The sequence below is a fragment of the Pelmatolapia mariae genome, linkage group LG15 (genome assembly GCF_036321145.2).
Source record: "Pelmatolapia mariae isolate MD_Pm_ZW linkage group LG15, Pm_UMD_F_2, whole genome shotgun sequence".
NCBI classification, from domain to species: domain Eukaryota; kingdom Metazoa; phylum Chordata; class Actinopteri; order Cichliformes; family Cichlidae; genus Pelmatolapia; species Pelmatolapia mariae.
In genome coordinates this window covers 22,133,317-22,156,747 of record NC_086240.1, presented here as the reverse complement: position 1 = coordinate 22,156,747, position 23,431 = coordinate 22,133,317, and the positions used below count along the sequence as shown (strand labels likewise).

The 23,431-nt window shown below is 41.5% G+C and overlaps 1 protein-coding gene across 16 annotated transcripts in view; it reads right to left on the bottom strand.

Moving 5' to 3' along the window:
* Positions 1-23,431, bottom strand: part of afdna (afadin, adherens junction formation factor a) — a 118,222-nt gene that overhangs the window by 42,465 nt on the left and 52,326 nt on the right. For 11 of the 16 annotated variants that reach the window (XM_063494949.1, XM_063494950.1, XM_063494951.1 and 8 more), the window contains 12 exons: positions 22,682-22,929; positions 18,024-18,093; positions 16,747-16,817; positions 16,569-16,636; positions 13,438-13,643; positions 11,350-11,370; positions 8,421-8,566; positions 7,378-7,472; positions 6,092-6,357; positions 2,557-2,700; positions 2,196-2,394; positions 1,567-1,673 (listed from right to left, as the gene is read on the bottom strand). In XM_063494949.1, coding sequence (XP_063351019.1) covers positions 1,567-1,673; positions 2,196-2,394; positions 2,557-2,700; positions 6,092-6,357; positions 7,378-7,472; positions 8,421-8,566; positions 11,350-11,370; positions 13,438-13,643; positions 16,569-16,636; positions 16,747-16,817; positions 18,024-18,093; positions 22,682-22,929 — 1,641 coding nt within the window. The remainder of the gene's footprint in view (positions 1-1,566; positions 1,674-2,195; positions 2,395-2,556; positions 2,701-6,091; positions 6,358-7,377; positions 7,473-8,420; positions 8,567-11,349; positions 11,371-13,437; positions 13,644-16,568; positions 16,637-16,746; positions 16,818-18,023; positions 18,094-22,681; positions 22,930-23,431) is intronic. The other 5 variants (XM_063494946.1, XM_065471985.1, XM_063494957.1 and 2 more) reach the window with 1 other exon arrangement.

The following is a 23,431-nucleotide window of genomic DNA, read 5'->3' as shown; positions in this document are numbered from 1 at the left end:
GAGAGACCACACACAGACACAGTCACACACACACACCTCTGGACTCAAATCAAAGCAGCCTCCAAGTTTAAACGTGTCTAAAAATAGTCAAACTATGTCAGTCGTGCCGTCAAATTGTCTACAGCTCAGTTTCTGCACAGGAATTTTACCTGTTTTTGGCTGCTAGTCTCAGCTACCCTGAATCTCTTGTACAAACTCTGAAATCCTCTACTTATTGTCATTAAAAAGAAATATACAGATGAAGTTTATTAACACAGCTGAAATATTAAAATGTATACACTAGCCACATTAGTATTTATGCCTTACAGGAACCACTTTTGCCTTTAGAACTGGCATATTGGAAACATTCTCAGAGGTTTGGGTCCATAATGACACAAGAGCCACACACAGTTGCTGCAGATTTGCTGGAAAACATCCATGCTACAAATCTCATGTTCCATCACATCCCAAAGGCGCTCTACTTGATTGAGATCTGGTGATTTCGGAGGCCAAATGAGTACAGACTTACTGTCATGTTCAAGAAATCAGCAGCAGATGGGTACCACTGTGGCCATGGTCAGCGGTGGTGTTTAAACAATGCTCAATTAGTACTAATTGGTGCGAAGAGTCCTAAGAAAACCTCTGACACCACTACACCACCAGTCTGAAATGCTGATTCAAAGCAGGATGGATGCATGCTTTCATGTTGCTTAGGCCAAAGTCTGACCCCATGATCTGAATGTCAGAGTAGAAATTGAGACTTATCAGACCAGAAACGATTTTTCAATCTCTTACTGTCAAATTGTGATGAACTATAGAATCAGTTTCCTGCTCTTGGCTGACAGGAGGGGCACCCAGTGTGATCTTCTCCTTCAAGGTTTAATGTCTTGTTTATTCAAAGACGATTTTATCCAGAGAAGTGTTGCTCACTGGATATTTCTGCTTTTTTACATCATTCTCTGTAAACCCCAGAGATGGTCATGTGGGAAAATCCCAGCAGAGTCCGAAATACTCTGACCAGGCTGTCTGGCACCAACAACCAGGTCACACTCAAAGTTGCTTAAATCACCTTTCTTCCCCACTCTGAGACTCAGTCTGAGCTTCAGCAAGTCATCCTGACCATGTTGACATGCTTAAATGCACTGAGTTGCTGCCATGTGATCAGCCGATTAGATATTTGTATCAAAGAGCAGCTCTTTGATATTGCCAATATGGAGACGTGTCTGGGCAGCATACAGAGCAAACTGGATGTGATCTAAGTGAAGATCATCCACTCAAAGCAAGAGCGCAGCACGAAAATGTAAATGCTGAAAAAAGAACAGTGTCCCAAAGTCACTCTGCAGCCATCAAAGACCCTGCGGCCACTTTGTGGCTCCAAGAGTTTTAGTCTTGTTTTCTGCTGTCTTAGCTGTCAGACTTACTTTAGACTTCAGTCTCCACAGTCTCTGTGAGTCAGCATTACTAAACCTGCAAAGTCTCCTCTGTGGCACCGACTTTACCCAGGATGCCCCACTGCACTGACACACAACTCTATAAATAAACGCACGCACAGTGTGGCGAGAGAGTGACTGAACGTCGACGTCGTACCATTTCAGAGTTGTCAGCAGCGGAGAAGTGGCTGTCGCAGTCAGCTCCTTCGAAGTGGACGGTCCAGGTGCCGGGTGAACGTGGATGTGGCGTTAACCTACAAAAACCTACCAGAGGAAACAGACACACACAGAAATAATGTCATTGATAGTAGAGTGTCCATAACCTTTGTTTCAGAGCAGCTTTTCTGAAATCATGACAATAAGAAAACGTTAATTGTCGAGTGTAGCAATACAGCATATAAAGCAACCAAACTTATTTTAAAGCAGCAGCTACTGATGCTTTTTGTTTGGTCTGCTTTATTTTAAGATGCTTAAATCCCAACATAACATCTTTAAACTCGTTGTACTTCTCATAGCTTTATAAACAGGAGACATAAAACTCAGAATAGCAGGACTAACACACAGTTATGAAACATAATTCAATAAATGTTTGTTTTCCTTTAGGTATACAGGGTTTTATTTAAAACAATGACAATAAAAAAAATTAAAAACCCTGGGAAAAATTATCTGCTCATATTCAACCAAAGTCATTTACATTCTCATAAAACAAAAACCTATTTGAAAGCTTTCATTCATATATTTCCAATATGACTTCATTCCTTATTGACATATAGTTTGACTTTTTACCTCTTTGCAGGAGAGGCTCCAGGAAGTCCTGCAGGCCATTGGGGAGGCTGCGCACCACGTCGCAGGAGTAGCCGTCCTCAGGAAGGAGAAAGGGCAGCTGGAGGTCTGGATCCTCCTCGAGCTGAACCTCTCTGCCATCACTCCTCGCCAGCTCATCTGCTGTGTTTTCCGCCACTGCCACCACGTGGTCTATCAGCTCCTAAACACACACAAACCAGCAGAGCACACGCATCAGACAACCTAACCTCTGGTTTGGAGCTTAAATAGTTTCTACAAATCAGTTTGACTTTAATAACTCCAGTTTCATCTAATTTAATCTAATAAAAATGCTGCACAGGCTTAAAGACGCCGTTTGTCTTACAGGTGGGATGTACGGCTCATCGGGGGCACAGTGGTAGTTGGTCATGAGGGCGTGAAGCTGCAGGGAGTTGAGCTTGAAGCAAGTGTTATTGATGGTCTGCACATCCTGCATGGAGTATTTATCCATGGTCAGCAGGGTGGTGGCCTGGAAGGGGACACAAACACATATGTTGTAAATCAAACACATTCTTATTGTTTTGAATGTAAACAGAGTGGCCACACATGGTCGCAACGTTATCTGCAAGCACGCGAAATGAGTCCCAGAGAAGCACTTGAGCAGGGGTTTGGAGTTTTTGCCTCTTTACGATTTTTCATTTCAGGTTTACTATAACAGAGGTTTATACAAGTTTCCTTCTGGGCAAGAAGAGATCCTCCAGAAACTGCAAACCTTCAAAGCATTTTTTCCTGGTTGCATTCATGCTGCTAAAAGGGATTGTAGTGATGTAATAGCCAGTCAGTGGTTGGTAGTCCAACTCCACGTCTTGTTGTGGTCTCTTAATTTCTTGTTTCAGCCTCTTCCTTTTCTCTCTGCATTGCTGCAGTGTAGTAAACATCTACTCCCAAACTTCAGACTGCCACAGCCAATTTAGAGATCCTGAAAACCTTCTGCAGCCCACCCAAACCTTCAATCCCAACTCTGCACACCGCACAAAAGGAAACGATTCCTTCCATGTGGATTCACTGACTCATTTTAATCTTAATTTTGTTCACATTGGTTCTCCATTAACAGCTTTAGCTGATGGCCACATTTGTGCTCTCTGACTAAATAGAGTACAGTTCAGGGTCAAGAATAGGTCAGAAACTGAAGGAAAACCTGTTATTTTTAAAATCACATTGAGATTTTTTTCAGTTCAGTTTCTTCTTCTTCTTTTTTTTTTAAATTACAAATGGCTTCTTTCTGACTTCTTGCTGCAGTAACATCACAGCCCACTTTCTTGGAATCCCTGGTGTCATAGCAAAAAATGGCCCAATGTTAGTCAGTTGTGCTGGTTTCAATCATGATGCAAATGTACTATTTATTAGACTTGGGAAACCTGCGGTCACCTCAGACAGTAGCCGTCACTTGGATGAGTAACAAAACAGTTCTGTGACTAAAAAAGCAAAGTTCAGATAAACAGAATCAACTTTCTGGGAGTTGTCACTTCAAGACCCTCTTATTCTTCCACAGGAGCTACTCTGTAATAGTAGGTACTTTTACAGGTCTGCGTAATTCCCTAAAAACAGAAAATGGGTAACTTGCAAAAAAAAAACAAAACAAAAACACAAAGTTAACAAAATATAGAAGAAATCCTGCAGTCTAAAATAATATGTTCATATAAATATTTCAGGCACATTTCAAAGTAAAATTGTGATTCTTTTTTTTTTTTTTTTTTTTTTTTCTAGCTAAGTGTAAACAGCAATAAATACTAAATATTGAATGTTGTTGTGCAGCACAGACAGCGCACAATGTGCTTTGAAGTAGCAGCTAAGAAAGGTGTAGTTTATGTCTACGAACAGTGAACACCCATGTGCACACCCGTGTGGATCAGCGCGCTTGTATACAGAAGGTTTCCCCATGTAACGGTCTGCTAGAGGGTGTGGAGGGCCATAGCCCCGTCCCCCAGGGCATGAAGCAGGCATGGAGGAGATCCAGGCTCCAGACATCCAGGGACTCCAGAGTGCGAGAGCCCAAGGAGTACCACCGGAGGGGCATCCGTGCCACCCTCCTGGGAAGGGCTGAGGAGATCCCCAGACGAGGGGTCACCCAGTAGCCACGGAGCAGAAGCCAGAGGGGGCTGCACTGGCGCGCCCGCCGGCTCTGCCGGCAGCCAGCTGTGCCAGAGTGAACCGAGCTGCAGGCCCCGAGGCCGGAGGTTCGAGGGCCCCCTTTGCCCCGGAAGAAGCCTGACCGAGCGACAGGTACCAGGCCCCGCCAAGTAGCCACCGGGAGTGAGCTGGTGTATACCTGAGCGCCCAGCCCTGGACACCAAGAACCACCAATGCACCGACCCCTGAGTGCATCAGTTACCGGCAGGGAGTGTGGTGAGGGGAGATAGGCCTCCACTCTTTGGAGGGCCTGGGTGTTCCCAGGGAGGTGGACTCTAAGACCTGACCTGACATATAAACACAGACAAACAGGCACACACAGACACAAACATCCATTCCCACCCTCATGCACACATATACAAACACTCAGCACTCATCCAACGTAGGAATAGACATATATGCACATGTACACGCAATAGCACTCCCCAAACATACTCTATACCCCGGGTCCAGGTACCCTCGCCCCCAGACCCAAGAGATGTGATCCTTTCCCCCCGGGGTGGAGGCAAGCAGACCGCCCCAGGCCTCGCAGAAGCAGGGAGGCCAATCTGTCAGCCAACACCTCCTCCCAGCCCCCCGCCCCGATGGCTGGCAGAGAACGGGAGTGTGTGAAGACCCCATACCTCCCTCCTCCCGTTCATGTGTAGTGTTGCTGCGTGTTGTTCTAAAGTGCATTTAAAACAAGGGAGGGCATGGTGCTGCTGCCGGAGAGCAGCAGGTGTTAGCACGGCCCCTCCCGAGAACCCTCAATGTCTACATGGATTTAAAATTGAGAGGTGGGCACCGGCGCCAGAGGTAGGGTTGAATACTCAGACCATTCACTGGACGCCGTTGGCGTGGTCACCCTCAAGGCCCTATATATATGTGTGTGTTATGACAGTGTGAATAATGTGGATGTCTAAGTTGTGGAATAAAATTGAGGCACAGGTGGCCAGAAGGGGACAGAGGGGGGGGATGTCTCCCCTGCACCCTGGTGACACACCCACACCCCAAGGCCCTACCTGTGTGGGTGGGTGTGGTGGAGCGGGAAGAAGGAGGCAGCCGGGGATGGGGAGGAAAAGAAAGGAGGGGCAGTGGAGGGTCAGTTGTGCTGGTTTCAATCATTATGCAAATGTACTATTTATTAGACTTGGGAAACCTGCGGTCACCTCAGACAGTAGCCGTCACTTGGATGAGTAACAAAACAGTTCTGTGACTAAAAAAGCAAAGTTCAGATAAACAGAATCAACTTTCTGGGAGTTGTCACTTCAAGGCCCTCTTATTCTTCCACAGGAGCTACTCTGTAATAGTAGGTACTTTTACAGGTCTGCGTAATTCCTAAAAAACAGAAAATGGGTAACTTGCAAAAAAAAAACAAAACAAAAAACACAAAGTTAACAAAATATAGAAGAAATCCTGCAGTCTAAAATAATATGTTCATATAAATATTTCAGGCACATTTCAAAGTAAAATTGTGATTCTCTGTGAAAAATACACTTTCATTTATCTGTAATTTTGGACAACTTCAGACACAACCAACAAGTAAATCAGTCGAACATATCAATCTTTTTTTTTTTTTATCTTTTCAAAACCATTTATAGTAGTAAGAAAAATCTGAAATGGAGATATTTTAAAGAGATGCAACAAACCAATTAGTGTGACTGACACAACTGAGGAAAATGCCTCTAAAATCTGTTTTAGCGACCATATGCTCACACCACTGCACAGACTCTTACTGTTTACCATCTTACCTGTACAATTCGGCTGAGGTGGCAGTCAGCAGCGAGCTCCAGACCCTGCTTCTCAGCCCAGGCTTCGATGTGGCTCAGCTGCTGCCGGAGGATGGCGCCCCAGTAGTGACAGCACAGCCCCGAGCCGGTATCTGTCACCAGCTTGTTGAACAGCCACATATTGATGAAGTGGAAGAGCTGCGAGAAGAGCTGGATGGTGAGAGCGGCGTTGACCCGACACCGCCGCAGTAACGACATCGCCCCCGTCAGTGTGTGCAAGACGTCCTCTGAAAAGAGAAACCGGGACGTGAGAAAAAATCTTCCCCTCTATGTCTTATATCCTGTTCAAGGTCATTCTCTGAGGCTTGTGAGGAAGGAAATCCGGTTACATGCCGTTGTACTTTTGCCTCTGTGATGGGCGCACTTCTTCCAGTGTTTAAAAAAATAATAATACAATCTTCCAGCTTGATTATAATTGTCTTAATAAACTGATAGGAAGCCAAATCTGACAAGTGGAGGAGTTTGTGATTGAAGGTTGTGTTATTTTGGGAAGAAAACTTTCAGTATATATGTACAACGTTCTCAGAAAAAAGACAAGCGCCTCCTGGTTTCACTCCTCACCTGATGCAACACTGTCTGACTTGAAAACTGTGGGCTTTTCAACCCGCAATGATCCTCCACATGAAATGTGAGTTAAGTATATGGACAGTTTCCAGGAGCTGTATGATCAGGTTATTAAAACCAGGCCTGTAAGCAAACAAATAATGTGTACAATAATAGCTGCAAAAGTTAGGCTTTCCTCCCAGTTTCTGGAGTCTGCTGAACAAGCTTGGGTTCCATGTTTGTGTAAATTCTTGACTTCAGAGAGTTTTGATAAAAAATAAAATTCTTGGAGTTTAAGGTGACTCTGCAGCTACTGACTCTGCAGAAAAGTAGATCCCAAATAAGAGAGACAGGCCCAAAGCATGTTTAAAAAAAACCAAAACAAGAAACCTGACAAACCATTAGGAAATAAAAAAATATTTTGTTCAGATTTTCTACTATATTCTTTCCAGTTTCACAAGGTCCAAAGGAACCTCAGAAAATTAATGCTAACAATTTCTAGGTGTGTGCAACCTGTGACGAACAAGTGGGAAATCATTTTAACATAAAACGGTGAAAACTCCAGCAAAACCTATAATGACATACGATTAACATGTGGACGCGTCTTCATTTTAATGGGCTATACACCAAAATGAATTCAGAATTGTTGCTGTTAGTCATGAGCAGTCTTGGTTGCTTCTTGTGGTTGTGTGTTTGCACATTACCGATCTTTGGTCTCTGTGGATTATGCTCCTCGGGGTCATCGAGGAAGGCAGGCATGTAGTTGTTCAGATCGGCCTGGAGACAGTGGACCAGGTACCTGCAGCAACACAATACAGTTTGTTGCAGCGTCATTCAATAGTGTTCACATCAAAGGTCACCATCTGAACGTATTTTACACTTTCAGAGGCTTTCAGAAATGAAATTATCAGTGTGTTCATATATTTTCCATAATGCTTCTAAACCAAGTGAGAAGTTTAAATTACTGCTAACTGGCAGTGAATGTCATTTATACAGAAAAAATTGCAAGCCTATGTTTCTTATCACCCATTTTATACTAACAAGTTACTTTAATAAGGATTTCATTACATTATTGGATGGACACTTTGGACTGCATATAAAAGACAGCGCATGCTCACAGGGGGTTGTATGATCATTGGGGTTTCTCTCTATGATCGTGGGTCTTGTCTTTATAATATAAAGCCCCTTGAGGTGACTGTTGTTGTCTTTTGGTGCTATATTAATAAAACTAAACTAAAATTTGAGGTAGATTCTAGCTCTGCTTATTTCACATGTATACATTTAAGTCCATCATCATCACCTCTCATTCACTTTGACTGGGGGAAGATTAACTGGATGCACTCATTTGTTTTTAGGACAAAGTTAGTAATGCACTGCTCGCTTGGATCAACCCCATTAACCTGCATTCCTTCTAATGGCCAGCAGTGGGTGACTCCTGCAGCTAGAAAAGATGGCTTCCTCCATCTGTGACCCTAGGAAACACTTTTGTGGTGAGTTTATGGGTATTTATTTCATCTCTTATTGAATTAATAATTAACATTTTGTAAATTGTGACTCTTAACAGAAACTGCAAAGTAGAATGAACCAGGGTGTAGTCATGATTTGTCATGACATGCCAATAGAAACACTGTTTGATGCTTCACAAAGGGAAGGCATTAACCTGTGGGCAGCATCACAATGGCTATATCTTTTGTACACAGTTTATTATCTACACCCACAGTCCCCACATCTACAAACACAAACTGACTTGAAGGCCATCTGGACCAGATGGGCGAGGATGTCCTGGGCGTCCAGCGTGATGCGACTCAGGTCTCGGTCCTGTTTGATGAAATTGAGTAGCTCGGAGGCATTGGCCATCCAGAAAGCCAGTGCTCCCGCAATGTTCTTCTGCTTCTGTAATGCACCAATCACAACCACACACAAAGAAGAAGGGAAGACTCAAAGGTTAAAAACAAAACAAAAAAAGTTAAAAATTTAAAAAAAGAAGGGAGGAGGACAGAGGGGTTTCTGTTTGAGTGGCAGCCAGAAGGAGCAGCTGTTACTTTAAGGGATAGACTCATGCCTCGCCCACCCCTCCCTCTAAGCCAACCGGGTGTCGAGAAGAAGAGCGGTCATCACTTTCAGATCAGTAAACACAAACAAAGTGTCGTGAGCTCTCTGATAGTTTCGTTTTACACAAGAGTGACCTCTCCTTTTCTCTCCCATTCATCAGATCAACAGACACCGGCCGTCTTAGTTCACAGTTTAAATCATGACGAAGCTCGATGTCTGAGGAGCTGATTGGTTAAAATCCCCACCGCTCAGAGAGAGAGAGAGGATTGTGCAAAGCTTGGTCCCTTGCACTCATCTATCCCCGCCTTTGAAAAACAAATGAAAACAGAACAAAGAAAAGAATAAAATAATAATAATAATAATAATAATGATATTATCAATTATAATAATAATAACCCTTCATTCAGAACAGCCAGACAATGAGAGATGGAGCCAAGTGTATCCACAATGAAACACAGATGGATGGCTGAACACGTTAAATGAACATCCAAACAGACAAATGAAGCAGACGAGGTGGAGCAGGTCAGAGGGACGCGACTTGTCTCTCATCCACACCGTCGAGTAGAAGAAGCAAGATGTGAGGTCACAACAAAAAAACAAAACAAAAAAAATGGATGCCAGAGTTAAAGACTGAGCAATGATGGAGAGAAGTGGATGCTTTGGTTTTTGTTCTGTTTTTGTTTTGTTTTTTTCTTTGGTTTGTTTGTTTTTTAGTACCAGGCAGGTCCAGGAAGCTGAATGGAATTAGTCAAGTTGATGTTGCTGTTGTTGCTTAGTTTTCCAGCTGTGGGTAGGATGCATTATTATGGCGGTATTTTTACATCATCTCTGTTAGAATGGAGAAAAAGAAGCAGCAGCAACAATGAAGGGCTGGTCAAAAAGAAAAAAAAAAGCATGGAGAGAGAAGAAGAAAGTAGGACAGGGAGAGAGAGAAGTGGGGGCAGAGATTAATAGAGGAAAGCCGAGGGGTTGATGAGGTTGGTGATGTGATTTTACGTCACCAGTGCTTAAATGTTATCTGATTCACCTTAATTAAAATGTGTTGGGGTTTTTTACCCCGTTGGTCTGGAGTGGAGGTTTCAGGTAAAGAAATAATTTAACATACGAGCTTCAATCAAAAAGATCTTCAAATCCATGCGCACTGTTATCCTGATCACTCTGTGGAAGTCTCGCTTCGACCGCGAACACCAAACAAACAACTTTCAAGCTAAGGATCATCACCGAGCTGAGCATTTAACCATCGTGCCCATGCCCTTCAATGCAATAACGTTAAAGTAATGTTCACATTTCCACTCCCTGCACACAGACTGAAATCAGCTGGCAGTAGCACAGCAAAAAAAAAAAAAAAAAGACCCATCATGCATATAGAGGAAGCTTTGCAATGTAATAACAACTTATTTGTTTCCTTAGTACATAGAATGAGATTACTGAACCACCTACAGTGATGCATTACAGAAAAATGTATGTTGACTGCAGCTCACTGTCTCCAACTTTGTGACACGAACAACAATCTGAAAAACAGAAGCTGTCCTAAAGCAGTCCAAAGGTGCACAACGAGACAAACTCTGACGCAAAATTAACAATGTTAGAGATATGGTGTAGGTAACCATAAACCATACACCGCAACCTGATGTGCACCTCACTAGAAATACAACTACGCATCACGTTGATGCAGCTCGCAACGACTGTGACTCTCCTCCATGGTTATTAAAGTTAACTAAAACTAAAAATAGGTGTGAACAAAATGTAATTAACTAAAATAAAAATTATAAACGGACCTGGGGAAAAACAAACTAGGAAAAAATAATAGCAGGAAATTTGCTTAGTTTTTGTATTGTTTGTCTATAAGACTGAGTCAACCGCTTTCCAAAAGTTCGGCATTTTTATTGAAATACCTGTACTTTACCGCTGATATATATTTCATACAATAATAACTAAAAGGCCAAAAACTAACTGTTAAATTAATAAAATTAAACTAAAACAAAATATTTTTAAATAAAATGAAACTGAAACAAGAAAACCTCACTACAGAAACTGCCTGAAACTTATCCAGTGAATAGATTTGAAAAACATCAAAACAACCATAACTAGTGTTTTGGGAGTGACTGCACAACAATGGAGACACACCATGCGCACATATAAACGCCGACCACGAGTTGGTCACTTAAACAGGCTTTACGTCGATTCAACACAGAAGTATTTATCTATTTATTTATCTTTCTTTACTTAATAGTTACAATATAATACTAACATTAATAATAACAACAACAACAACCATTTTTTCTTTTGCGATTTGGAGTAATAAATCAACCTACACTGAGAACAATACTATAATCCAGTAGTATTTTGTCACCATGGCAAACGTGATCCTCTGCAATATGTTCCTTAAAAACAGCTCTGAAAATTGTGGATAATACAGTAAAAGTATTTAGTTGCAAAGCTCTTGGCATTGCTAACCTGTGCAGCTCACATGAACAGTAGCGAGTATGGAAAATAAGGTCGCACTGCACAATTAATTTTACCCACATCACCCACCCCAAGAAAATGAGACAAAGAGAGCGTCAGAGCCAGGGAGAGAGAGGTAGACGAGTCTTTAGCAGCCGTATCATGATGTGCTATCCTACCTGATCCCCTTCAGCAATCTCCTGGATGGAAGGAAGAGGAAGAGGAGGAGGAGGAAGAGGAGGACGACACGTTCACAGGACAGAGAGAAAACACGTCAACGGCTACAGTATGGACAGCTATGTGACACACAGATACACTTTGACACACACGATGATTATGGTTTACAATGTAAAGCCATCCTCAAAAAAGTGAAGTGATGGAGGTCAGCTGGAAAAGAAAAAATGTTAAAGAAAACACTGCAAAATGAACGAGGTATACAATGTTTTATATTTTACAACTAAAAGCTGCATAAAAATGTTTGAAGCACACTATTGTAACCGCACACTAACAAGGATTAAATATTAGAGAGTGCGAGCACTGTTACTGGCAAGAAACATCCCAAAGATGCTCCAAAAATATCCTGATCTGCTGGATTAGTGTCTCATATGCAGTGATTAATGTTCAGATGATAACTGAAAACACGCCCATGCGCGTACGCACACAAATGCAGTTTATAAGCAAGCTTCCCACATCTCTCAGTCAGTAGCTAAAGATAGTTTTCCTGAAACTCTATAAAGCTGAACTCCTACTACACAGACTGAAATAGTCTTACAGTCTTGTGTGTGCGCGTTTGTGAGTCTGTGCTTGTGTTTTAGAACTTTTCTGAATGCCAAAGACAATGAATAGCTTGCTGCAGGCTAAACAAATAAAAGCAGTAATGGCTTTACTGGATGCTGGAGGCTTTAAAAGAAACATGTAGGTGTTTATGTGTTTACTTTTCCCCTCCTAAGACCCTCTGCTCCATATGTGGCATCGTGCTCCCACCTAGCCCAACAAGGATCACTTTTATCTTTTATTTTGTACAGTAACTTTAGTTAAGCAATGCAAAATCTTAACTTCATGCTATAAATATTTTATAGAGTATACAGAGCTGGATCGAAAAAGTTTTTTCACTCTTATTCTTCCTTTTAGGACAGGAGTGGGGAACTCCAGGCCTCGAGGGCCAGCGTCCTGCAGGATTTAGATCTCACCCCTGGGTCAGCACACCTGAATCAATCATTACCAGGCCTCTGGAGAACTTCAAGACATGTTGAGGAGGTAATTTAGCCATTTAAATCAGCTGTAATGGATCAAGGACACATCTAAAAACCTGCAGGACACTGGCCCTTGAGGCCTGAAGTTCCCCACACCTGTTTAGGACATGAAACTGATCGATGTGATATATTTAAATCAATTTACAGAACATTTGAACACAGATTTCTTTTCTATGAAGGGATCGCAACTAGAAGATGAACTTGCCATCAAACTGTAGGTAAAAAGATTTCATAATCTATAACTTGTTGTGCCCAGCTATCTATCCCACATTGCGATATGACGCTTGTGAAACTTGGAGTGAGTATCAAAATTGGTTTAAAAACCGCTTAAATATGAAAATCTCATGTGTCTAACTCTTGTACAGAAAAAATTGAGGTACTGAAGTTGCTGGGAAAACGAGGAAGAATTTCCACCATTTTTGGCTGTTTTTAACGTGGCATGGCCCGGAGTTAACAAAAAGTTTTAACAGATGGTGAAAGTCTTAATCCTCTTTCATATTTCCATACAGACTGTTTCAATTAAAACCAGGCATTTTTAGCATGTTTATTAAAACTTCTTGCAGATGTTTGTCTTAACGCAATATTAAACACAGATACCTCTATGCAGTTTTATTTAGAGGAGGAGATCTCGAAAAAGTCTTTAAAAATTACTGTTTTGGCACCGCCTCCCTCCCCTACAAAAAACGGCTATAAGACCGGCATCAAAATTGACATTTTAAGTAACAGTAGCTCCATGTCAAGTCATAACAGGCTTCACATCTCGAGCATGTAACACTGAGTGATGGACAAACAGAATCGAAAGCACAACTGTGGAGAAAAGCTGCTAGACACAAACACACACACAGCTTACAACAACTACAAATGTAGTTTTGTAAGAACACCGCTGAGCGTCACCTAATATTCGACAAAAGCAGGAGGAGCATGAGAACGAGATAACGTGCAAATTAATCGATGATTTGATTCGACTGCTTTTAAAAATACAGTGAAAAGACTTTTAAAAGACGCATTACTGACCTGGATGACTCCTTCCATCATGCTCACCATCTTGTTGACGATGGCGATGACCTTGTGCGTCCTCTCTGACGGCGACATGTCGGGCCGGTACGTGGGCGACAGGACGTAGCGGCAGGCCATGTACAGGACGTACGTGGGCGAGAGTTTGAAGTGAACCGTGGAGCTGTTGGTGTAGTTGATGATGGCAGAGAGGAAGGTGTCTTCAGCTGGATGGACACAGAGAGAATACATTCGATAAAAATCTTTGTGGCAGCCGCTGTTTGTCAGAGGACGTAACAGATTTCACGTGATTAATTAATAATTAATTAATAAACCTGCAGCTTAAGTAATCACCCACAAACTAAACTCATGGTCATGGTCACATGTATGAGTGAGACAACGAAGTCTGATGCAGGAAGGGTGAGTTGGGTTATGAAAACATGAATTAAAGGCTTCTTAGACACCAAAACAATGGAGAACTGAACTAATGACTACAGAGCATTTTTACTTCCAGTCACTTTATCGCCGTCCTACAGTAGAAAACACCGGAAATGTGTTAAAGAGGTGAGCAGGAGTTTTATTTATTTCCTTGTTTCCTGCGTTTTCATTCATCATTTCATTCAGATACTCCTTGTTTTGTCAGTTAATTCAGCAACTGGTTCCTGGCTTTATTCACTCATGCTGTTATTTATTCTGCTTCCATCCATTCAGTTGTTGTTTTTTTGTTTGTTTGTTTGTTTTTTAACCCACTCAGCCATTCATTGATGAATTCATTCAAGTTAGATTCATTCATGGATTCTCATTTTATTCTTTTTCTTGTTTCTTTTTGCTTTAATCAGTCATTTTTCTTTTCCCCACTGTATTTTTTTTTAAATATATTTTTAATATAATAATTTAATATAATAATAATTATAATAATAATAATAATAATAATAATAATAATAATAATAATGTATTTATTTATTATACTTCTAGTTTATTATTCAATTCATTCATGTTTTTATTCATCTGTTCATTTATTTTGGCTTTCATTCATTCATTCCTGCCCCTTCTGACTACAATCTCCAACTGTTTAACTCCTCCACTATTGCTGATTTTTTCAATTATTATTTCATGGAATAACAGTTCGTCATTACAGCTGATAATAGTAATTAATGAATGCAAAGGTTTTATATATTATCTCTCATTAAAAACTGTATGTAAAGGCACAAATGACTGCACACAATCAATCAAACTGCACGTTCGAAGTGTCGGCCCACACCACCTCTGAGCTGTGGGAAGCAGTTTGCATCAGTCGCTTTGGCGGTGCAGATATTGGCTGCACATGTGTGTCATGTTGAAAACACCAATAAAACCAGCTGCCTCACTTTAGAGTCATTTGGTTTCAACTCGATGCCAAACTGGTGGCAGCTGCACTTTAGCAGCTACAGCACTCCATATGAAAACCTGAAGATGAGACTACTGCACCTTTTCTGCCTCTTACAGCACATGGTTAGGCTCCCTGAGGACTGTGGGTATGAGAGTCTCCACCACTTTATGACCAAAAACCATCTTTTGCCTGGAAAACAGATGATCTCACACACACACACGGTGCCAAATATATTGTAGCACTGTCAGAGCGTGCACGCTGATAGACTCGGGCCCGGAGCAGAAGAAGAGTCAATAAACAGAAGACTAAGCAAACGGCTCGAAGCGTTTGTGGCTACAAAAAGCGTGGGAAACGAAACGTTGCACTGCCGTCTGGAACTCAATTATCATGAATTTAACATCCAACAGCTACAAAGAGTTCTGAAATCATCTAATAAAGGATTCACTAGGGACATTAGAAAATTAAATGGCGGGGATTAGGACAACTCAGTCCAGCTCTGAGGTTCCCTCCACACTGGCAGACAAAAGGAGAACTTTCATTTTATTACTTTATTAAAACAGGAATGCACAGTTCGAACACGGCTCAGAAAAATGCAGAGATGGAAATCATGAAGCTCAGTATTAATCTCTGTGATGTACTCTGACATGTAAAGGCAGAAACACTCCGATGTAGCAGTTTTCATACATGCACCACAGCCCCAAACTTCTCCACCGTTCAAGGTGCATGAGAGAACAATAAATACCCTTAGAGGCCAGTCATGAAATGGTCTTCAACCTGCCAGCTTCACAGAAAAAGTTCCTGGGTTTGAATCCAGTCTTTTCCGTTCTGTATGGAGCCTGCATGTTCTCCCTGTGTCTGCATGTGTTCTCTCTGGGAACTCCAGCTTCCACCAACAGTTCAAAAACATGCATGGGGTAAGTGGTGATTATAAATTGATTGTAGTTCCCAAGGGTCTCCTCCCAGCCTCAGCTGGCTGCTTTCAACACGATTGAGCAGAAGCTCCACTCTAAGATCCTTCCAAATGTACAAGCTCTGCAACCTTGCTCTAAGGCTGAGCTCAGTCACCCTGCAGAGGAAACTCATTGTGACTGCTTGTATGTTTGACTTTGCACTATTGTTCATTAACTTGCTCTCATGATCAAATATGAGAGCTAGAACATACGTGGACGTCTGATACAATGCCCGTATTACTGCAGATAAGTGAAGGTGAAGGCTGAGGTCAATGAACCCATAAATACACCTTTCCGCGCCATGTCTCGCGAAAAACATCCTGAGATATCTGCCTTTCAACCCAGAGAGGGCACTTCACAGTCTCACATTTGGAGGTGTCGACCTACAATGCTGAAGGTCACACTCTGATAAATCAAATAAAACCAAATTGGCTTCAAAAAGCAGCAATGGAGAGTCCCCTTCACCCTGGCTGCACCCGCAGATCTTGTTCAAGAATATCACAAGCAGGCTCAGAAACGAGGAGCAAAAACCACTGTGAACGTGCTTGACTTTGTGCCACAACGTCAAATAGGATTTTAATGATTATAATGGCTTTCAGACTTTCATCGCTGCAGGTCGGCGAGGTGAGAGAAAACGTGAAAAGCCTCTGAACTGCCTGCATTAACCATGACACCGTTATTGAGCAGCACTACTTCCAGCGCAATCAGGTCAGGTTTGTCGGTCCAGGACGTTACGACAGGAACTGAAAGGGTTCAATAGTTTCCAGCTATTGACTGTGTCACTGACACAGTGAGGTGAATGAAGAGGCAGAAAGTGATGTGTGAACACTCACAGTTGTCTCTGAACTCGATGCTGGCTGGAAGAGTCAGCTCTGTTCTGTCTGCTGAAATATCCTGAGACCTGATGAGACAGATTCAAACCATGAGGAGAGGAGACGCATACAGAGGGGAGAAAAAGGATAAGCATGAGGATCAAGAGAATCCAGGGTATTGGAGGAAACCATGTCTGACCTGCTGTCCTGCTGCTCTCCTCTGATCATGGGTTTGACCATTCCTCTCTCCATGTCCAGCTTTCCTGAGCTCTGAAAACACACAGAGAAAAAAAAAAGAAGAAGCTTCAATTAAACATAACATACGGAAATTAGTCCCTTATTATATTTTAAAGATACTGGCTACAGTCTTACGAGGCTTAAATGCAGCGTGGGGAAACAAATCAAAGTTATGGTGTCATGGAGTTTTGTCTGGGAACGCCAACAATGGTGACTTGGGTTAGATTTATTGGCAGAACTACTAACAAGCAGCAAAAGCAACATGACAACCCTTTTTCCACTTTTCATCAAGTTTTTGTTTGTTTGTATTGATTTTCAAACATTTAAAAAACGTTTTACTGCTTCTCTAGAGCTTTTGCAGTTAGTCAAGCCAATAATCAAATGACAAAATTAATCTGTGGCTTTAAGCAGATTTTTAAATAATCTGAATTAAACTTCTTTGGAGCTAAATGTTGGATGAAATGCACTCAAGAAGATCTGCAAATCAACACCGATAATCAACAAAAGAAAACCCATGAGAGTCATTTTTCTCCTTTTTGTCATCAGCTGCTCTCTCACGGACGATTGTAGAATCATTGTGTTTTTATAATATTTATAATATGTGCATAGTCTTTACCTTTGAAAATAAAACACCTTAAGATGTGTCATGATTTGTCACTCTATAAATGACATTTAACTGCAAAGAAATGTGAAAGATACAGATAAATACCACCGATGTGCATAATTATCATAATAAGATTGGCTCCATATTTTTAAATCTGTGAATTCTTCTACCACTACTATTTACTATAGTAGTTTTGTTCCCCCTTGCAAAAATAAGGCTTAAATAGTAGGTGGGTGGAGATTCTGTGCTCGCTGTGACAGCTGTGCACCTGTGTTGACAATAGCTGAGATAAGGCATCATACAGAGCTGGGGGAAAAGAAACTGTCAAAATCGGCATGTTTAGAGCAGCCTGAACAGCGATTACTTGAACATAAACTAACATCATTATTTGAAACTAACTTTAAAAGGAGAATCCACCACAGAAGCAGTGCAGTAAACAAAAATATGATGATGCCTGACTTTCAGCCAGTCTGCTTAATAAAAGTTCAGACAGATAAAACATAAAAATATTAACAGCATAGTGTTTAAGTGTTTAAGAGCAGAAAGCAGAGCAGAGAGAATTTTGAATGGAATAAAGTATATACACGAAAATGAGTGGGTGTATCTTTTTCTGTCTGTGTGCATGTGTGTGTTACCTTGCTGGTAGGCAGGGCTCCTCCACTGTGGACGTCTCCGTGAAGGTCGAAGGTGGTTTCTGGTACGCTGCTTCAGCGGGGAGACACAGACATTTAGAGGTTCAGATGAGGAACTGCGCTCTCCACAGCTGACTTTTCATTACTGACGTCGACAAGAGCTCAGACTTATACCCAGACACACACACGCTCACTTATCTAACTCACCGTCACAGAGGAGAGCGATGGGCGTGAGAGGCAGTAAAATAGACTCGCTGATATTTGCACACAGATAGCTCGCTTTATGCATGCACACTCTTACATAACAGTCTAATTAGTTATAGAGAAGCCACGCCACGAGTCCTAACTCACAGCAACGCCAGGATGTCGTGTGTGTGTGTGTGTGTGTGTGTGTGTGTGTGTGTGTGTGTGTGTGTGTGTGTGTGTGTGTGTGTGTGTGTGTGTGTGTGTGAGACACGGAGTGTGACAGCAGTCGGGTTTAAAAAGACAGGCTTCTGCTTTCGCAGCCCGCGTGACAGCAAGGCATCAATGTCGAATAAAGAGCACAGCACAAACACAAAGCATCAGTGCTTCATGTCATTGACACGGAGATCTCCATCACGCACACAATAAACAAAAGCAGCCAAACAAGGTTAAACCGTTACCAGCATCAACATAGACAGAAAGTACACTGATTGTTTTTTTCTTTCTTAAACTAAATTTCTAGTCAAATTAAGTACATTAAGTACATTACAAACAAACTCATAACTCCAGTAAAAACAGATAAAATATTAAAATCTTTCTGATGCTGCCGTTTTCAGCTTTTGAAAACAGATTCTAACATCTTTAACAAGATGGTCCCAAATCCCAGCGTGGGAATCAATGACAAGTGTCATGTGATCTCAGAAACCAGACAGTCATGTGAATCAGGCTCAAAGCCACACAACCTCCGCAGCTGGAAAATAAATACTATGTAGATGTGCCAAAGACTGCACTTCCTCTAACAGCCACCTGGGACTGGCTTCAAATGTGAGTCGAACCCCACAGGCTCCAACGTCACTGCATTAAAAAGCATGTTTTAGCCTCCACAGATAGCTTTCCCTTTCACAAACTCTGTTTTAAAGTGCAGACCATTTAATAAGCTTGTGCTTTAGTTCTGGTCTGTTAATTAGCACCACGGGTGGCTTTCTGTGTGTTTTAGCTGTACTGTACAATAGCTGGAGAGAACAATCTGTGATGCCACCTGTTTGTTAGTTTTATGAAGCCTCAAAATGAGTGTTTTCACTATCGCAGTCTTGGTTTTTTGAAACCAGATGTGGATCTGACTGTGAAACCACACACATATCCTGGATACCCCTGGAAAAGCCTCAGGATGACTATAACTTACAAAATGCACTCAGTGTTTGACAAAAACAAGGCCTGAAATCAGTGACTCATGCATTAAAGTAATGAAAAAATGTTTACAGAGTTCTTGGAGATAGGAAGGTGAGAGTCAACTTAAACTTCTATACCACCAGAAACCCTCTGCAATCAGAGGAGTTGAGTCCTTTTGGCCATTAAAAAGAATGAAGGTGTAATTTTTCAATATTTGTCCATCTTTATACAGTCTGTGGATGCAGCTTTCTAACCAATAAGGCTGCTATTATTTGATAACTCAGCTGGTCCCTTTAGGGGCCCACCATCTCACCCTGCCATCCTTGCATGTCTTCCAAGACGCCATCATTTTAAATGGTCACTTTCAATTCAATTTTATTTATATAGTCGCCTCAAGGCACTTTATGTTGCAAGGTAAAGACCCTACAATAGTACAGAAAAACCCCAACAATCAAATGATCCCTTTTAAACAAGCAGTTGGTGACAGTGGGAAGAAAAAAACAAAACGCTCTTTTAAGAGGAAGAAACCTTCAGGAGAACCAAGACTGCGTCATAGCAGTATGAGCACACAGCAATACCATCTGCCTTTTCTGGCAGTCTCTACTCTGACAGAAAATTCAAAACAAACACACCACAGTGCTGCTTAACCTTGCGCCCGCTCACTAACAGTCTTCTTGCAACTCGCCTCATTTCTCTGTTTAGAAAGCATACTATTGTAATCCTGCATCTGTGAAACACTTCTGTCAGCTGCTAACAAGTCAAACATGCAGACCACAAAAGGCTGTTATCATGATATAAAACATGAAAAACAGTGTTTAAAATGTGAATCTGCCGTGTCATGCGTACTGAGATTACTTCACAAGGATCTGATAACAATTTATTTAAAATGATCTCAAATTAAACATGATACAGATTAAAGTTCCTTTTAAGGCTTCTGGCTGGTTTCATTCATGTTTTTCTCTCACTCACTGACAGTGAATACAGATGAAGTTAAGAGGGAGCAGATTATCAAAGGATCAAACACTCATTCCCTTACAAGATCATCTGAACCACGCCAAAAAAAAAAAATCCTCGCCAAACTACTGCAGTAATCGGCCTAAACATTATGATGAGTCCTCAGCTTGACTGTGGGTAGGTATCCTGGTATGTTTGTGCAGCAGGACACTGGAAAGCAGCCCAGAAAACCACAGGGATCCACATCCACAACTTCAGACTCCTTTTCTGAGCTGCACAAAATGATCCCTGGTCTTAATATAACTCCTCAGTGTTCTCATTTCTGGTAACATCATTTCACAATGCCTCCAACTGAGCTGACAACTGAAAAAGTTCCCAAAGGAGCTGATCAATAACAAAAAATCTAATAAAATGACCAAAGTATTATTTGAACCAATGAGAAATTGGATTATACAGGTGCACTTCTTGCTTATATAAAAAAATAAAAATTGGTTTTCTGCCATTTTGGGGCAATGAGGAAAATTTTCCCTTTCGCCATTCGTGATACCAAGAAAGCTTAATCTTAATTTAAGGTCAATATTCACACATTTTCTGTAACTCCTGGGGGAAATATGGACCTCTTTAACTTACAAAAAAATCCACTATATCCATGACCCGGAAGCTAACTTCATCTTCCTCACGTTGGTATCTGGACAGGCAGAACTGGCTAAATGCTGCTGCCTATCGTTAAAACCACCAATAATAAGAATGAACTATGCGATTTATGCTACGAGCCATAAAACCAAAACCCAAAAACATTAAAATGCCCTTTATGAGACCAAAGGTTAGTGGCATATTTCACATTCATATATCCTATAGCTAGAAATTACAAATGTTAATGCACGATGTTTAACTCCTAAAAAAAAAAAAAAAAAAAAAAAAAAAAAAACAACACACACACACATTAAAAATGTATTTAAAGCCTGTAAAAAAAACTTTTTGGCTTCTATTGATAAATTCTCCCTTTATAACACCTCTACACTGGGTAAAACTCATCCAATGAGACTCTGCCAAGTCTTAAACTTAAGGGCAGAATTTGAATCGGCAGACACAGACAGCTGTAGTTGACCTGCGCTGATCTGAACCATGCCTGTGCTCCTGGAGCCCTTTAGAGCATTTTTAATGGAAATGTCTGACAAATATAATGTGTTGCTGTTTGGGACAGGGTGAGCAAGAGATTTTTTTTTAAGCTGAATTATTTTATTGTCACATTTTGCTGCTGACATGTGGAGCACTGTGAGCTGTATTTTCGTATTAAACATGAATTTTGAGGTCTTCCTCTATAGCTGAGGTTACTAATCAAAATCACCTGATGGGAGTTTCTAACTGGAATGCAAACCTGTGTCAAAGCCTCTGAGGAACATGTTGTGAAAGCAGTCACAGCCCACAGCTAAATACAGGATTAACTCTCTTTTAAAACGCTGCACTGATGTATAATTTTGTGTTTGCTCAGCAAGCGCTCAAACCTAACAAACCAGCTCTTAAACACATAAAAAAAACACTCCCAGGCTGGTGGATTAATTTCAGCCAAGCAAAAATGTTATGCTCATTTTACTTAAAAATAATTTAAATACTTTAAAAAAAAGGTTTATTTCGTCTGACGGCAAAGCTTACAGAGGCAAACTTTACACTCTAGATTATTAAAAAACTAATTTAAATGTGTTCATGACCTTGTGAGCTTTAGAAAATACTGAGCACATGCTTATGAAAGAGTGCTACAAAAGATAAAGGACAATTTCTTGAATCATTTGTAGAAACTAATTCATGCAGAAATACACCCACAGTTGTGAGTTAGTGTTTTGGGTACTTACAGACTTCTTTCTTTCTCTCTTCCTTGCAGTGTTAGTCATCCATTAAAGACTTTTAAGTTGTTTCTCCTTTCCTTCACTCATCCCTAACTTTCTCACACTCTCCTTTCTCTTCTTATCTTGTATGCTCTCCGTCTTTCTCCCGTTAGTGTGTGAAACTCCAGCGAGGAGGAGGCCACACCCAACATCATGTTGATCAGATTAGAGGGCAGCCTGCCTGCCGTAACCCCAGACCTCCGCTCTTCCTCTCATTTCCCTGCTCTCCCCATCCCAGACTCCCTCCTCCCACTTTTCCTTCCCTTCATCTCTGCTTCCGCCTGCCAACTCCAAACCTCATCCTCCCTTCATTTACAATAACACCCTATTCTTTCTTTACTGTTGGTAGGCTTCGGGAAACTGTGTGTACAGAGGTTGAAGAAGGAGGGATAGTAAGAAGAATGGATGTCCATAAGTTTGAGGTGAAAACTTTGCATTCAGACACCCACAAACCCTTTTCCCATTCCTCACCCAGACTTGTGTCTGCCTCTCGGCATGGCCGGTTCTCTCTTCCCTCCCTGGTCGAACATCGGGTCCACGAATTTGAAGACGTGAGCAGAACCGAACTGGATGGTGGAGCCAGAACGCAACACCGTCGTCTCGATAATGCGCTGCCCGTCTACAAACGTGTCTGCGTCAGGGCCGTGCGGCGTCACTGTCACCATGCCTTCGCTGTGCATGAGGTTGCAGTGGTGGGGCAGAATCCCCGGACCAAGCAGCTGAAGGCAAACACAGCAAGTATATCAGCTACATAAGCAGAATCAGTCTAAAACTCCACTTTTAACCTGTAAGTCGGGCTGGCTTCTGGCAAATAAATAAATAAATGATTACTCTTCTGCAGTCAGTTTCACTTGACTTCAAGCTCCCATTAGAGCTGTGCACCGTTTCCCGTCTCTATAAGCTTAAACACCCTTGCTGTTTAGTTTAACTCGAGCCAGGACGGCCAAGTAAAAGTATCATAAATTAACCTTGGAACGATCATCAGCTGCCTGATGCTGACTTTGTCTCTGGATTTTCACCTGATCGACTTTCAAACAACAGTTAGCTGCAGCTGCTCAAGTGTGATGGCCCTTATGGTCAAAAACCCCCACTGGTCAGCATCTCACTCCACCAGCTACACCTCTTTGCTTTTCATTTGAATCATATTTAAAGACAGCTTTTTAAACTGCAGTAACGTCATGATGTTTGCACAGTTAATTCTACACCGTGTGTGTGTGTGTG